The sequence below is a fragment of the Grampus griseus genome (assembly GCF_964374135.1).
Source record: "Grampus griseus genome assembly, chromosome: 8".
In the NCBI taxonomy this organism is placed as follows: Eukaryota; Metazoa; Chordata; class Mammalia; order Artiodactyla; family Delphinidae; genus Grampus; species Grampus griseus.
Genome location: NC_139002.1, coordinates 64,577,960 through 64,594,605, shown reverse-complemented (window position 1 = coordinate 64,594,605; position 16,646 = coordinate 64,577,960). Strand labels below are relative to the sequence as shown.

Genomic DNA, 16,646 nt, shown 5'->3' with positions numbered 1-16,646 from the left:
AGCAGTTTAGCCTTGAAAGAGGAGATGATTTCTCATCCCCTAAAGTGTTTTGTTTCTAAGAATAGCACACTTTCAAGTGCATCACAGGGAATTCTTCAGGGATTTCAATCTGAGGCGAATAAGGTTACCCACTCTAGCAGAAATAAGTGGGCTGAGTTTCAGATACTGGATTAGACTCATCCTGAAGAGTAGGGAAAAACCAGAACTAGATGTCTGTGCTATTGAAAAGGCTGCTTTTATGGAGCAGAGGAAGCCCCTTCCTTCAGACTTCAGCGTGCCCTGTTTCATGATTAGAGAGTAGATAGATGTTCCCTGACACTGTAACTAGGTACACTATAAGGAGCAAGCAGTCCAGTGTCCAGGAAGCCTCATGAGGAAGGCATTTCAGGGACTCCTTTACTCAGTGTCTGTTGGACCCCTATGAGATGTTCTTGTCTCTGAGCAGACCTGTCAGGAATGCCAGCCACGTAAAGGAGTAGCACCTGCTTTATTGACTTTCGGTAAAAGCAGCAGCTTTTTGGTTTTCACATGATTGGAAAGGCCTTGCTCCTTCCTGCCTTTTTTAAAAAAACCCAGAAATGGTGTGTGTACACTGAAACGGGGGAGAAATTATTCAGTGTAATATTTATTCAAAATGTGTGTTTAAGTGCCAGTGTTGGGACACAGTAAGACTGGACCTTCAGCTTTAAATATCTCTTGGAGGTTTTCTCCCACACCTTTACATTCTTTTGATCATCTTAAGTTTGAATTTTAAAGTATATTCTTATCATGTCTGAGATTCTCAAGATTATTGCTTAGTAGATTATTTACAGGCATTCATATCTAGAAAAGAGAGGTGAAAGATACAAAAACTGAGGCCTCGCCTAGAGAATCATTAGAATTCTTCTTAATAATAATTGTTAGAATAATCATAGAGCAGGAAGATTTCAACAGAAAGATAACAAGCCAAGTTGTACAGGTGCCCCATGGAACTGAGATATCTCAGAAGAGGCTGAAGATAGAACTTGCAGTGGCCTAAATTTTGTTCCTCAGTTGTTGCTTACTCTCACGTTGGAGTAAATACTTTTTCTGAAAGGCTATATAGATTATCTATTTAATCCTTGAAAGAGTTTTTTATTTTTTTTTGTAATTTGTGAAATATTTTTGTTGTTGCTTCAATTGGGAGAGGGTCCTCACCAAATAGTCTTTAATATGGGAATGGCAGTGCTTTGTGGGGCACAGTGAAAGATGAGATCGACTTTCTTCTTGAACTCTTATCAGTCTGTTCCTGATTTTAGTGAATATGAAAAGCTTGCGCTCTTTTGTCCTTCTGCTAAATCAGTTGTATTTTTTTAAAAATCATTATTGATGACCAAATCTCTGAGCTCAGTTTTACCCACTGATTGTTTTACATCACTTACCTATTATCTATCAAATGCCTTAGCTTTCCCCGAAGAAGCGTGAGGCACTTCCTTAGAGTGTACTCAAAATGTTTGAGATGATGAAGTTTTAGTCATCAGTTTTTATTTATTTGCATTACTAGTTAAAAAAAAAACTATTTCCAGGTCATGCTTAGCCAGGAGCAAGGTGGTAAGCTGCTCCAAAGTTTTACTGGTGAGCACAAAGGCTGCTTTGCTAAAACCTAGTTGATATATATCAGCTTCTGCTCACTTCCTACTCATTCTTCTTCATTCTCTGGAAAGCTTTTTGTTATTTATTACTCATTTATGAACCAAGCTGGGATTTGCTTAAATGGTGGGCTGAGTTTTTAGTGCATAAAACTGTTTAGCTCCTGTGAAAACTCATTTGAAATCAGCCATTCCAGGAGGATATTACTCATATGATTTTAAAATTGATGTTCCTACTTTGTCTTTAAGTGTCTGAAACCATCATACCATTTGTAAATAGTAATGTGTTAAATCTCAATCTATTGTATTGGCTTTGCTGATGTATTTTTTACTCATTTTAAAAATAAAACAAGTCTAGAAATTGCATTCTGAAGAAAAGCTAAGCTTTGAGCACAAGCTTCTCTTCCAAGATATGCTCTCTGACCTAGAATAAGAGTTTTGAGTAATGAAAGTCAATCTTCTGGGTCTTTCAGGTTCTAGGGGAGCTTTTTATCAAAGTGTTAAAATGACACTTTCATGCTGTTACCATTCAAGAAAGGTTGCCAGGTGGAAGGCAGACTTGGCTAGTGTGGAAAACCAGCCTCTGCATGCTTGAAGGTTCTTTGGGCTTGATCTTGAAGGCAAAGTTCACATCAGCTCCTAGTAGAATGCAGACATGTGAGTGGTAAATGAGGTGTTTTGACATTCATGCTGAACAGAGACTAGACCACTGTTCCTTTTCTTTTTCTTCCACTTCCCCATTCTCCTTCTACTGAAGAGAATCTACTTAACATTCTGGTTTAGTATTCGGAGCAAGGTACTATTTATGATACGTATTGTATTTCTTTTTTTCTAAATTGTATTTCTATATTAAATTTTATTACTAGCATGGACCTGTGTGTGGGGGGGTATACTTCAGCTTGTGGTTCATTGAGGTCTCTGGGTTGTCTCTCTGATACCCACAAGGGAATCATACTCTGAGCATACCCTTGCTGAAATTTATCCTGTTCCTTTCTAAATGTGAAATTGTGTTGAAGATTTTAACTTACTATTTGAGAAGCAAGTACCTTGTTTTTGACTGGTTTTGTGTGTGTTTTGTTTTTGACCTAGATTACCAGAGACTGATGACTGTGGCGGAGACAATTACAGCTCTCATGTTTCCTTTCCAGTGGCAGCATGTCTATGTTCCTATTCTCCCAGCTTCTCTCCTACATTTCTTAGATGCTCCTGTGCCATACCTGATGGGCTTGCATTCCAATGGCCTGGATGACCGGTCAAAACTGGAGCTGCCTCAAGAGGTAAGAAAAACGTGGAGCTTGGGTGCTGGTGCCTGTGGCCCTGATACAGGATTTGGGAGAGAAGGGCTTTGGGATGAGCCCAGGGTGGTATCACCAAGTTTATTTTCTTTTATCTTGGGGAACACAAACAACTTTCCAGGAAAAAAGTAAAAACAATGAACATTTAGCTCAATTTATATAATTCCAGAAACACCTGTTTCCTCTATCACCTGACATACTTTTATAATAATCTCTGTTTATACTATTGTGAACTGCCTTTTTCAAACATGATATTTTACATATTTTTAAGAAAATCTTTTTATTATGTAAAAGTTTAAACTTACACAGAAGAGTAGCATAGTGAATCTCAGTGTTTTCAATACTTAGCTTTAACAGTTATCATACATTTAAATTGTATTTTACTTCTGTACTTTCTACCCCCTATTTTTTAAAGGAATTCCACATAATATAGTTTTATAACTGCTTTAGTAGCCAGACATGTATTAATAAATCAGTGGTTTTGTTTTATAGGCCACAGTTACTCTGTAAAAGTTGACCTGATCATAGTGATTCTTGTAGTACTGAATGTAGCTTTGAAAACTTTCCTTGCTCAAGATAAGGAAGGCCTTGAGAGGATGCTTCTCCTCCCTTGCTGTGAGGATGGCCTGCTCCTCTTTCCTATTGTTTCAAATACTAAAATAATTGATTAAAAAAATATATTTGTTTATTTACTACTCCATTCTAAAATAGATTTAAAGCATCATCAGAAATAAGATTGTCTTGGTTTTTATTTTCCTAGAATTACCAAGAGGACTGGTCTACCTCTTTTGGTCATTTTGTGGCTTGTATGAAACTAGCTGGGGGAAGGCCTTTCCTACTCTGAATTTCGTAGTCAACAGCAAGGCCTGGGAAGAAGACTTTGGACTATGCACACACTGGTATCAACATGACTCTGTCTCATCCTTCCACCAATGATTTTTGGGGGGAAGATTTTTATCTTTTATATGCTAACACATATATATGGAATCTAAAAAACAAACCAAAAATATGTCATGAAGAATGTAGGGGCAAGACGGGAATAAAGACGCAGACCTACTAGAGAATGGACTTGAGGACATGGGGAGAGGGAAGGGTAAGCTGGGACGAAGTGAGAGAGTGGCATGGACATATATACACTACCAAACGTAAAACAGATAGCTAGTGGGAAGCAGCCGCATAGCACAGGGAGATCAGCTCGGTGCTTTGTGATCCCCTAGAGGGGTGGGATAGGGAGGGTGGGAGGGAGGTAGACCCAAGAGGGAGGAGATATGGGGATATATGTATATGTATAGCTGATTCACTTTGTTATAAAGCAGAAACTAAAACACCATTGTAAAGCAATTATACTCCAATATAGATGTTAAAAAAAAAAGAAAGAATAACAGTAGAAAATGATTGAAGGTAGAAAGCTGAAGAGGCATGCATAATGTGATAAATGGGTCACTAGGCCAGAAGCCAGATTTCTGTTTTATTTTCATCTTTGGCATCAGCTTGCTGTATACTTGGGGCAAGTTCTATTTCCTGTAGGCTCTCTCAGCATTATTTTGTGTGTGCTTCATGTATGTGGGTGTGTGAAGAGGCTTCTGGGAGACCAGCAGTTTTCTTAACAGGACTGAGAAACTGTGGGTTGTTTGAGAAACCCAAAATTTCACTGTTCTGGGATATTGGATTCTCCACTTTTGCAGCCTCCGCCATTGCTGCATCTTTTGTACTCTGCTTCTCCTTGTGGTCTACTTGAGAAGGAGTGGTGACAGTGGGATTGTAGAATACCTTTGTGTATTTCATAAGCAGTTCTAGGGTTTCAGAGTCCCACTTCATCCAGCCTGTTCCTCTGAAGTTCACATATTTGTGCAGACAGTTACGTAGCTGGATATTTTCTAACTTGATTTTTAGCAGATAACCTCTGGGATATCTGAGTCTGTGCAGTCCCCATGGAAAACTTTAGGCTGGAGAGAAAAGACTGGCTTTTTCAAGGAGTAAAGCACCATGAAACGTACACATAGTGAATGGAGCGTGATAATATCTCTGAAAGACAGCTTTGGAATATCTCAGAAATGATACATTTATAGTTAAAAATTCTAACAACGCACAAAAGTATAATGTAAAAATTACCTCAGATTTTACCACCCAGAGATAACTACTTTCAACATTTTGGTGGCCATCCTGTGGTATCTTTACGATGCTAGAAGGAAGCCTTGAGGCTGGGAAATGCACTTGGGCCTTTGCAGGTGGGCACCATCAGGGTAGTGGGGTGGGGGCACATTAGACTTATAAAAGGGACTTTGTCCAGAGACATGGAGAGTGTACATTCTCTAACCCCCCAAGTCAGAATTCATCAGTTGCTGCCCTATCTTTGGGCATCAAAAGTCTGTGAAAAGCCCTTTGTTTCTTTTTACACCAGCACATGAGCTCAGCTGGCCCTGAGCAAGTGAGAGTGCTGAGCTGCCTTTGTGAGACATTCTTTGTCTTGTGCTTCTCTTTTGGGTTTCATTGTCTGAGCACAGGAAGGAGGCAGTTCTTCCACAGCTATGTCAGGGGAAAGGGGTGTTACTTCTTTCTATCTTGGGCCTCTCTTTCTTTCCTACTTTTTTTTTCTCCTTTCTCAGGATACTTTTTCAATAGCTTTTCCCCAGTTATCTGTTGAGCTCCCCTTCAGTGAATAATTTGAAGATAGACTAGCCAGTGAGGCTGTCTGTGATTTGGTGGTGGAAACTCAGGCCTGGGAAGGGCCACTGTGACCTTTTGCAGGAAAGGATTTGGGAAACTTTTTGTGGTTTGGGATATCCATGTGATCACTACCCCAGAGTAGCAAAGTCTTCCCATGGCCTCTCCCAGCGAGACAGGAGGTTAACTGAGGAAGACTGATCACTTGGGTTCAGTGCCCCTTCCAGGTTGCTTCTTGTCTCCCAAGCTGTTTTGCAGGAGTTGGCCTCTTTTCAGGTGAGGAAGGGGGAGCATGAGGGGTTTGAGGTAGGTTTGTAAGTTACTTCTGTTTGCCAGAGCCCTCTGAGTACTGAGAGGAGAAAGCGTGAGGCTGTTGTATGAGTCTAGTAATTGAATGGCCCCCTTTTCATTTTGCCTTCTTACCCCTACCTGCTTTGGCCCAACTCTGCAAAGAATGGCTAGTAGTGTCTCAGAGGCTCCTATCTTAATATGTGAAGTGTGCCTGAGCTGCTTTCTTTCCTCTGGCCACCTCTATCTAGGAGTATCTACAATATGTGGATACAGCATTTGGAGTTTATAAAGTTCTTTACGGACATTCTGTGTTTGGTCAATAGCAGTGGAAGAAAAGCCAGCCAAGCATTGTCGAGTGGTTATAGTTGTATTTAGCTGCCTTTATGTTTCCTATTGGACAAACTGGTTTTCTCCTCGAAAGAGAGGAGGACCAAGAGGATAAATGATTGCACTGTGTGCTTCTGGTGGGTCACAGTGCTTTTCTTCTGTTAGCTGTATGGACAGGCTCATGAGGCAGGTGAGCTTCATGACTAGATGATTTAATTCTGTCTTTACTATATTTTTTAATTGCTTGGCCTGAAGGCACTTATAATTTTAAAATCTTAGAGGAATAAACAAAAAATAGGTGTTATTTTTAGGTGTTCAACATTTATCGTCTCTTTAACAAGGACGGGTTTAAAGTTGTTATCTAGTGGAGGAACTCTAGAAGGTGAAATTTAAAGTGATTCTTCTAATTTTTGAATCTTGGATATGGGAAAGTTCTCTTTATTATAGATTTGTAAATGGAGTAATTTATGCACTCAGCAAATGTGTATTGAATGAATGCATACATGGACATGTTAAAACATGCAGTTTCAATAGATTGAGAGTTTGTGGAATAGTTATATTAATCTGGATTTACTATATGGTCCTCCTGCCTCTTAGAATACAAGACTTACTGGTACAGGGATAAACAGCAGGATCAGTGGAACAGTATTTTGATATATAATAAACATACCATGCCAAAGAACTTTTTAATAACAGAGCTGGAAAAATTGCTTGTCCATAGGGAAAAAAAGTAAAGAAGGATTCCTACCCAATGCCATAACAAAATCAACTTGAGACGGATTAAGCAGTTAAATGTCAAAAAGAAAAATTTAAATCTTCTCGAAGAAAATATTAATATATACCTTTTTGACCTCTGGGTAGGTAGGGACTTTGTAAACAAGATGAAGAAAGCACTTTCCATAAAATAAAAGATTGATAACTGATTTTTTTAGTTAAGAAAAAGACATCTTAAAATGAAAAAATAAAAACTAGGAGAAGATATGTGTAGGACACATATAGCCTATGAAGAGTTAGCATCAGGAGGTTATAAAGAACTCCTACAAATCAGTCAGAAGATAAGCATCCCAATAGAAAAATGGGCTAAAGACATGAAGAGGGATTGTACAAAAAATACACATTTCTTCACTAGCAATCAGGGAAGTGTAAATAAATGTACCCACTAAAGTAGTAATATTAAGAAATCTGATGATACCAAGTTTTGGAAATATTTGGATCAGTAGGATCACTTTAGATTGTTGGTAAAAATGTAAATTGTTATAAGCACTTTGGAACACAGCTAGGCCTTATAAAATTGAACATTTGCATGCCTCACAACGTAGCAGTTCTACTCCTAGGATATACCCAAGAGAAGATCTTGCACACGTGTCCAAGAAAACATGTATAACAATGTAAAAACAATAAACAGGAAGCAAGTCAAATGCCTTTTGATGGGAAAATTGATGAATAAATTGTAGTATATCCACATAGTGTAATATTATACAAGAGTGAAAATGAATAATGGGTAGCTACATACAACAAAACGGCTGAGTCTTAGTAACTTAATGTTCAGTGAAGAAAAATAGTACCACAAGACTGTGTAAAGAACAATAATCCTTTTATAAAATTCAAAAACAAGCAAAAATTTAAAGGCATGTACTATACATACGTGATAAAAAACAAAAGGCAAAAAGATGATAAACAGAATTCAGGATAGTGATTACAGGGGTGGGACTGTGTAGGTTGAGGGATGGGATTGGGGAGTACATAAGTAGATAAAAATATTGGTAATTTCTAGTTCTTGGGTTGGACTGGTTAAAAAAAAAAAAAGAATTTCTTTAAGATTGTTCCCCGAAAGTTGTCAGTTCACATTCCCAATAACAGTGTATGAGTTGTTTGTTTCCTAGTAACTTTGCCAGCATTGGACATTATAAATCTTTTAAATCTTTGCTAATCCAGGAGGTAAAAAATATTTTGTTTGCATTTCTTGGTTTATTAGTGAAATTGAACATCTTTTCATATATTTGAAGTTAATTAAGCGAAACGTCTTCTGTGTTTGCCTTTTATAACCTGTTTCCATTTTTCAGCTGGGTAAATTATCTTTATCTCAATAATTTCTTTGGATGTTAACCTTTTACATGTTATGTATGACAATTATTGTTTCTCAGATTATCTTTAATTATTTTTATGGCAGTAATTACCTTTATGTTTTTTAGCCTTGTATAAAGTTTAGAAAGTCCAACTCTACCCTAAGGCATAATAGTAATCTTTTATATTTTCTTTTAATACTTTTGTGGGGGTATTTATTTTTTCACTTTTTGTTATAGAAAATGTTGAACACATGTAAGAGTAAAGAGACTAGCATCCATCATTACACAGTAATCATCAACTCATGGCCACTCTTCTTTCTATATCCTCCACTCTTTTCCCATTTACCCTACTGGATTATTTTGAAGCAAATCTCACACAGCATTATTATGTCATCATATATTTAGTATGTATCTCTAAAAGGTAGAGATTCTTTTTTAAAACATAAAGTGGCTTTATTTTTTATATTTAAATCTTCAGTCTATCTCAAAGTTATTTTTGAGTATGGTATTATACTTTAACATTTCTAAATGTACAGTCATTTGTCCCCCAAACATTTATTGAATAATTCATCCACAATAAATGGGTCTGTTCAAGACTGTTCTTTTCCAATAGATTATTGTTTTATATTTGTTTTCTTTTAAAAAACACTTTATTTATTTATTTTTAAATATTATTTATCTATTTGGCTGTGCCGGGTCTTAGTTGTGGTACGTGGGATCTTTGTTGAGGCATGTGGGATCTTCAGTTGCAGCATGTGGGATTTTAAGTTGCAGCATGCAAACTCTTAGTTGCGGCATGCAGGATCTAGTTCCCTGACCAGGGATTGAACCTGGGCCCCCTGCATTGGGAGTGCAGAGTCTTAGCCACTGGACCACCAGGGAAGTCCCATTGTTTTATATTTGTAATAGAACCCAGCAAGGCAAGTCTCCCCTCAGAATTTTCTTGGCTATTCTTTTCTTTTCTTTTTTTAGGTAAGATTCAGAATCAATTCATCAGATACTCCCTTGAAAAAAATTAAAATCTTTCTGGGATTTTAAAAAAATTTACATTAAATTTACAAATAAATGTGGGAATTATTAGCATCTTTTCATTATGGAATTTTCCTGTTTAGTAATACAATATATATATTGTGTGTGTGTGTGTGTTCATTTATTGGAGTTTTATATTCCACAGTGATAATAGCAATGTTAATTGACATTTATTGTATACTAACACTGTCCTAAATCCTTGACATTAATTGTCTCATAATCCTCAAAACAAACTTATGACATAGGTAATATTATTATCCTTGCTATAACAAACACTTAAGCATTTAATAATGCTCTGCAGTGAAGGAAATGACAGTTGTCTTGGCTAGAACAGGTTCATGGTTATAAAATAAATACACAAAAATAAAAAGCTTTTCTAATTAATAGCTGCACTGCAAGAAAATTCCAACAGGGATGAGAACTATAAAATATTTAAGTTAAATTGAACAAGAAATTTGTAAGACCTCTAAGGAGAAGAATGTATGGTTAAGAGCTTGAGGGTATGACTGAAGTCAGGCTAGCTGAGTTCAAATCCCAGCTCTCCTACTTACTAGCTGTGTGACTTTGGACAAGTTACTTAACCTCCCTGTGTCAGTTATGTCTATAAAATAAGGATAGATATTGCCAGGTTATTTTTTGTTAATCCAGATTACCTGCCTCCTCAGCAATGTATGAAAGTACTGTCTCTCTACATCCTCTCAGAAGCAATCTTAAAGCCAGAAGGAAGCACAAAAATCAAGACCAGCCATCAAATCTTACAAATCAGAAATGAGGCTCAGAAAGGGATACTGGTATGCTCAGGGTCATATAGGGAGATAGTGACAGATTCAGGTCTGGAACCTAGACTTTCTGACACACTCCTAGCATTCTTTTTACTCTTTTAAGAATTTGTGAACTCAACAAATATTCTATGAGCACTTACTATATATGAGAATTTTGTGCTAGATGCTAAACATCTATGTCATTATGTAATCCTTATCAGTCTCTAAGATAAGTTGTTTTTATCACCATTTTATAGCTGAGGAAACAGAGTTATGTAACTTTCCCAAGATCCCACAACTAGAAAGCATCAGGGGAAGACTGGAACTCAGGTCTACCTCCTTCCACCCCATCTTCTTTAACCATACCTAAGTTATGCCCATTGCAGACGTTTGCTCTTTCCTTTCTTGTTCATTATCCCCTCTAAAGCTTCTTCCTTAATACTTTGGAGTTGTTCACACTCCTCATCATGTTTTGACTGCCAGGCTAACCTCTGCTTTGTGGACATTGACAACCACTTCATTGAGCTGCCGGAGGACTTGCCTCAGTTTCCCAACAAATTGGAGTTTGTCCAGGAAGTCTCTGAGATTCTCATGGCATTTGGCATTCCCCCGGAAGGGAACCTTCACTGTAGCGAGAGTGCCTCCAAGCTGAAGAGGCTCCGGGCCTCTGAGCTCGTCTCCGACAAGAGGAATGGGAACATTGCAGGCTCCCCTTTACATTCCTACGAGTTCCTCAAGGAGAACGAAACTATCGCCCGCCTGCAGGCCTTGGTCAAGAGGACTGGGGTGAGCCTGGAGAAGGTATGATGCTGTATATGGGTCTATGCTAAGGTGCTGTCTTGGTGAAATAAAGTGTGGAATGAGAAGGCACCCAGTTCAGGGCAAGGCATATCTGTGAGTACTGAAAGGATGCTCTGTGTGGGAGACTCTGGATTTAGCTCTGGCAAACATTTAGCTCTGCTACTTGAATCTAAATCTCGGTAGTTTCTCACTTCAACATCAAGGAGAAGCTGCTGTCATTCTCTGTAAACACTACTGCAGAGAGTCTTGGAGGGATGGTGGTGGCAATCTTTGTGTTCAGACTTCTTTCAGATCCATTGCCTTGTGAATTTCACAGCATCCTAAAGCACATAGAGCAGGAATTGTTGACTTAGAGATCCTGAGTGTTTTACCTAAGATTAAATGCTTCTGTGTGGCTGCCTTGTGGCTAGAACCTGGTCCTCTTGAATTCTAGTCCTCTGCTCTTCCCAGGGATGTACTTAACTTTGCATTTCCTGACTTTGATGAGACTGTCCGCTTTGTGTAGTTGTTTACCCATCTCTTCACCCTACCCATTCTCACTATTAAATTACTTTCTTCAATTACATATAAAATGGGGTAATGTAATCATTTCGTTGGGCTATTTTTTAGTGAAGTGTGAAATGTTTCATTTTCCTGATTTGTTTAGTTAGTAGAGCAGATATTAAAAAAGAAAAATCATGGCCAGTTAAAGAAGAGCAGAGAAGTATTTAGAGAGATTAAAAAAGTTAAGAAAACCAGTAAGGAAACATTTTTAGGGAGAAAGATAGGGAAAGTGATATGGGGGAGAAAAACCAAAGAGATGAAGGGAAAACCAGAGTCTGACCTTGTTGCTTTGCATTATCATTTTCTTGTTGACTTCCCAGACTGCTTCCTTTCCCTGACCCTTGAGATAACTGGTGTCTTTTCCTCTATTGCTGAATCTCTCTCTGCTTGTAATGAGTTCCTCTCCACTTTCATTGAGTTGCTGGGTACCTGCAAGTGGAACACCCTGATTTATCTCTTCTCCATGTCAGAATTCCTTTCTTTTTCTTTTCTTCCCATTTTTTTCTCTTTTGTTTATTTTCTCCATTTGCTGCAAAAGTAAATGACCATTGGCGGGGGGCGGGGCAAAGGATGAGTTGCATTTCTTTGGGATAAAAGGAAAAGCTTGCATGTTCTCAACTGTTTTGTTTTGTTTTTGTAGCTGGAAGTACGTGAAGACCCCAGCAGCAATAAGGATCTCAAAGTTCAGTGTGATGAAGAAGAACTAAGGATTTACCAGCTAAACATTCAGATCCGGGAAGTTTTTGCAAATCGTTTCACTCAGATGTTTGCAGATTATGAGGTGTTTGTCATTCAGCCCAGCCAGGATAAGGAGTCCTGGTTTACCAACAGGGAGCAGATGCAAAACTTTGACAAAGTGAGTATAATCCCACTGGGGAGGTGGTAAGAAATGAGAACATGCCAGACTCTCTTAAAGATGTGACTGAAGATGAGTTTTTCTTTCATAATATGTGGTGGAAACAAGTTCATGGTCCTTCTGATGTTGATAAAATATAAGGTCTGCTTGCTTTAGAGCAGAGTGCTGGTTATTGCTATCAGGTGGTTTACCTTCAGTCAAAGAGCTCTCTTAGGCAAAGATGTGCATGCAGGTTGAACATCAGGATTCTGGGAACATTGGTTGCCACAGTAGGTTACCTGAGTAAGTTAAACGGGCCAGTGTGTCAAAGTTTCAGGATATCTGAAATTATATGAATTTTTAAAAAGGATGGAGAGGTTTTATTGTTTGCAATTTATAAAGACCTAGGAAGCTTCAGAGAAGAGTTAACCTACTGAATCCCTTGGGTATGTAGCCATGGTTGATTAAGGCTGATATGCCCTCTTCCCTGTTGATGACCTTTTCCTTTTGGTCCCACCAGGCATCTTTTCTGTCAGATCAGCCTGAGCCCTACCTGCCTTTCCTCTCAAGATTCTTGGAGACCCAGATGTTTGCTTCCTTCATTGACAACAAAATCATGTGTCATGATGATGATGATAAAGATCCTGTGCTCCGGGTGTTTGATTCCCGAGTAGACAAGATCAGGCTGTTGAATGTTCGGACACCTACTCTGCGCACATCCATGTACCAGAAGTGTACCACTGTGGATGAAGCAAGTGAGGCCTCCTTGTTGTACTTTCTAGCCTCTTGGATTATGTCACTAACATGTCCCTGTTCCTAAACATGCCAGCTTCTTTCCCTGTTTTCTGTTTTTGCGTAAGTTGTTCCCATTGCCTGAAATGCTTTCCCCTGTCTTTTTTGCCTGGCAGACTTCTTCTCATCCTTTAACACTGTGTCAGTTAGGAATGGGTCCTGCTGTAAGTACTAGAGAATCTAATCAGCAGTGCATGAGATAAATGGGGGTTATTTTTCTTAAATTATCAAGAAGTGCAGAATTGGTGGTTGCTCAGCTGCTCAGCAGTGTAATCAGGAAATGAGAGTCTATCATTTCACTCAGCTGTCCTTAGCATGTTGACTTTTATATTCATACTTGTTGCCTCTTTGTTACAAGAGGCCTTTTATGTTCACATTCAGAGCAAAGGGGAAAGTTGATGCCAGCTGTATTTTCCCTCTTATATCAGAAAGCAAAAGCTTTCCCAGAAATTCCCAACAACTTCTGTTGTCTCATAGGCCAGAACCATGACCACCCTTAAGTGCAAGGGAGGCTGTGAAAGTGAATATTGACCTGGGTGTAATGTTACCCTGAACTGTATTGATTCTATTAACAAGAAAGAAGGGGCGAGTGAGTTATGGGTAAGCAGCTTATAGAAATCCAGCTGATATGTCTCCTCCTCTGTGAAGCCTTCTCTGATGTTCTCAGGCTGAGCTGATCCTCCGCTAAGCTCCTGTTTTGCTTTGTTCTTGCCTCCCCTTTATAATCTCTATTGTTTTGAGCCATGATTATCAGGGAGCAATTTAAGAGCAGAGACTGTATTTAATCATTGTCCTACCCCCAGTCCTCTAACATTGTGCCTAGAACATATAGATGTTAAAAGTTGTTTACTACTTGCATGATGGAATACACCTTTTTGTTCACAGAGTCCCCATCTAGGTCAGTTTCTCCAGAGAATAGTCTCAGCTTGAGGTGTCAGATTAAGTAGTGTGTTCTCTTCCTTGTGCAATATTCAGTGTCCTTGTTGTAGCCTTTTTGTATATTTTGTTTATTCATTTACCAAATATAAACACCCACTACATGCCCAGTATATGGGAAGTGCTCACCAAGTATTTACTGAATGAATGAATGTGCCAGGCATTTTTTTTAGGTTTTGAAGGTACAAGTGCTGACAGTTTGGACAAAATCCTGGGTTCCTCAGCCTTATGCTCGATAGCCTTCTGACTTTATCTTTCAGCTCTTGCTCCAAGCCTTTCATTAAGGTGACAGTCCTCTTGGCCAAGACTTGAGGACGTGTTGCCCATGCAAGTGGAATACTCTAACACAGTCCTCCTTGCCTCCTGGAACACACACATCAAGTTTCAGGTCCTGAACCCTGCCTAAGGCGTTGGTCCTGGAGAGTTTGATGGAGACTTTTTTACAAAATTGTGGGTTTAGAGAAACATCTCCTAAACCATCACTTTAAATCAGGACTTCTCAATCTTTTCATGTTGTGTTACACTTGAAAAATGACAATATTTATGTATTGCTTGTGGGAATAAAGGGAGGAGTCTGTTTATAGCTGGAGACTGTAAAATGAGACACTCTGGTCACTTGAAACCTTGCCCTTCTGCCCAAAGGGTTGAGGCAGTCAGTTCTCAGCCCATCTGTAATCCAACTGTTGAACACCAAATACTGATATGAGTTACTCTGGTCTCATTTGTGGCCAGGACATGAATTCTTGTGGTCCCATTAGAATGTGGAGTTTGGGATATGGAAGGAGGGTTAACTAACCCTCATTTCTATGACTCATTTCAGAAAAATGGGTATCACAGAGACCCTCCAGGCAACTACATGCTCTGTTCCCAGGAATCATGCCCTTGGTATAGCCCTTCGGTATTTCCCTGAGATACGTACTCCAAATATGCTAGTTCAGAGTTCTTGCCACTGGCTTCAGATTTCTAGCCTAGAGGAGTAGTTCAGCTACCTCACGCCATTCCTCATGGACACCTTAGCTTCTTGAATCAGTCTGATTGGAAAATGGTCAGAATATAACTAAAGGGGTCTTTCTGGAGATTCTTTAAAATTTACATTTAGAAGGGATCTTGATGGCAATTAACTCTACTCATTCACTAATTTTACAGGTAAAGATTTTCCTTTGGCCTGCCATTGTATCTGGGGACCTAGAATAGGGCCTAGCACTTTTTGAGAGACTAAATAAGTTCTGATGAAGGAGGGTAAGGGTGGGAGGAAGTAAGGTAGGCCCAGAGAGAGAAGGCCACTTGACCTAGGACACTCAGCAAGGCCCAAAGGTGAGATGTTTTTATATGTATCTAGGCAATACCAGGAGAATTACCAGCTTTTTGGTTCTTACCCTTTAAAATTTTTGAGATACTATTGACATACAGTAAACTGCACACATTTAAAGTTTTGTTACACGTTATATTCACTGACATCGGGAACATACCCATACCCTCAAAGGTTTTCTCATGCCCTTTTATAATACCTCCATCCTGTCCTCTCTGCGTTCTCTCCCCCAGTCTCCAGGCAACCACTGATACGATTTCTGTTACTATAGAGTTTGAATTTTCTAGGTTTTTATATAAATGGAATCATGCAGTATGTATTCTTTTTTTTTTTTTTTTGCGGTATGCGGGCCTCTCACTGTTGTGGCCTCTCCCGTTGCAGAGCACAGGCTCCGGACACACAGGCTCAGCGGCCATGGCTCACGGGCCTAGCCGCTCCGCGGCATGTGGGATCCTCCCGGACCGGGGCACGAACCCGTGTCCCCTGCATCGGCAGGCGGACTCTCAACCACTGCGCCACCAGGGAAGCCCTGTATTCCTTTTTTCTTTTTCTTTTTTTGGCTGTGTTGGGTCTTCGTTGCTGCGCACGGGCTTTCTTTAGTTGCGGTGAGGGGGCCTACTCTTTGTTGTGGTGCACGGGCTTCTCATTGCTGTGGTTTCTCTTGTTGTGGAGCACGGGCTCTAGGCGTGTGGGCTTCAGTAGTTGTGGTGCGCAGGCTCAGTAGTTGTGGCTCACAGGCTCTAGAGCACAGGCTCTGTAGTTGCTTCGCGGCATGTGGGATCTTCCCGGACCAGGGCTCGAACCCGTATCCCCTGCATTGGCAGGCAGATTCTTAACCACTGCGCCACCAGGGAAGCCCCAGTATGCATTCTTTATTTTAGTCTGTCTTCTTTTACTCAGCATAATTATATTGAGATTCATTCATGTTCCTTTTATTGCTGAGTAGTATTCCACCGTATGGATATTACTACAATTTGTTTGTTTACCTGTTGGTGGGCATTAGAGCTATGAACATTTGTATGTAAGTTTTTGTATAGACATATGTTTTCTTTTCCCTTGCATACATACCTAGGAGTAGAATGACTGCACCATATGATATTCATATGTTGACTTTTTAAAGAAATTGCCAAATTGTCTTTCAAAGTAGGTGTGTATTTTACATTCTCACTAGCAGTGTATGAGAGTTATAGTTCTTCCACATTGTTGTTAACATTTACTATGCTCAGTCTTTTCAGTTTTAGCCATCTAATAGCTATGTAGTGGTATCTCATTGTGGTTTTGATTTGCATGTGCTTGATGACTAGTAATGTTGAACATTTTTTCATTTGCTTATTTGCCATCCACAGGTCTTCTATGGTGAAGTGCCTGTTTAAATCTTTTGCCCATTTTT

At 39.3% G+C, this 16,646-nt stretch overlaps 1 protein-coding gene across 3 annotated transcripts in view; it reads left to right on the top strand.

Moving 5' to 3' along the window:
• The window catches only part of DENND5A (DENN domain containing 5A), a gene marked incomplete at its 5' end in the record, with an annotated part of 104,514 nt that overhangs the window by 49,523 nt on the left and 38,345 nt on the right, over positions 1-16,646 (top strand). For all 3 annotated transcript variants that reach the window (XM_082659686.1, XM_082659684.1, XM_082659685.1), the window contains 4 exons: positions 2,697-2,884; positions 10,524-10,841; positions 12,025-12,240; positions 12,740-12,974. In XM_082659686.1, the coding sequence (XP_082515812.1) occupies positions 2,697-2,884; positions 10,524-10,841; positions 12,025-12,240; positions 12,740-12,974 (957 nt within the window). The remainder of the gene's footprint in view (positions 1-2,696; positions 2,885-10,523; positions 10,842-12,024; positions 12,241-12,739; positions 12,975-16,646) is intronic.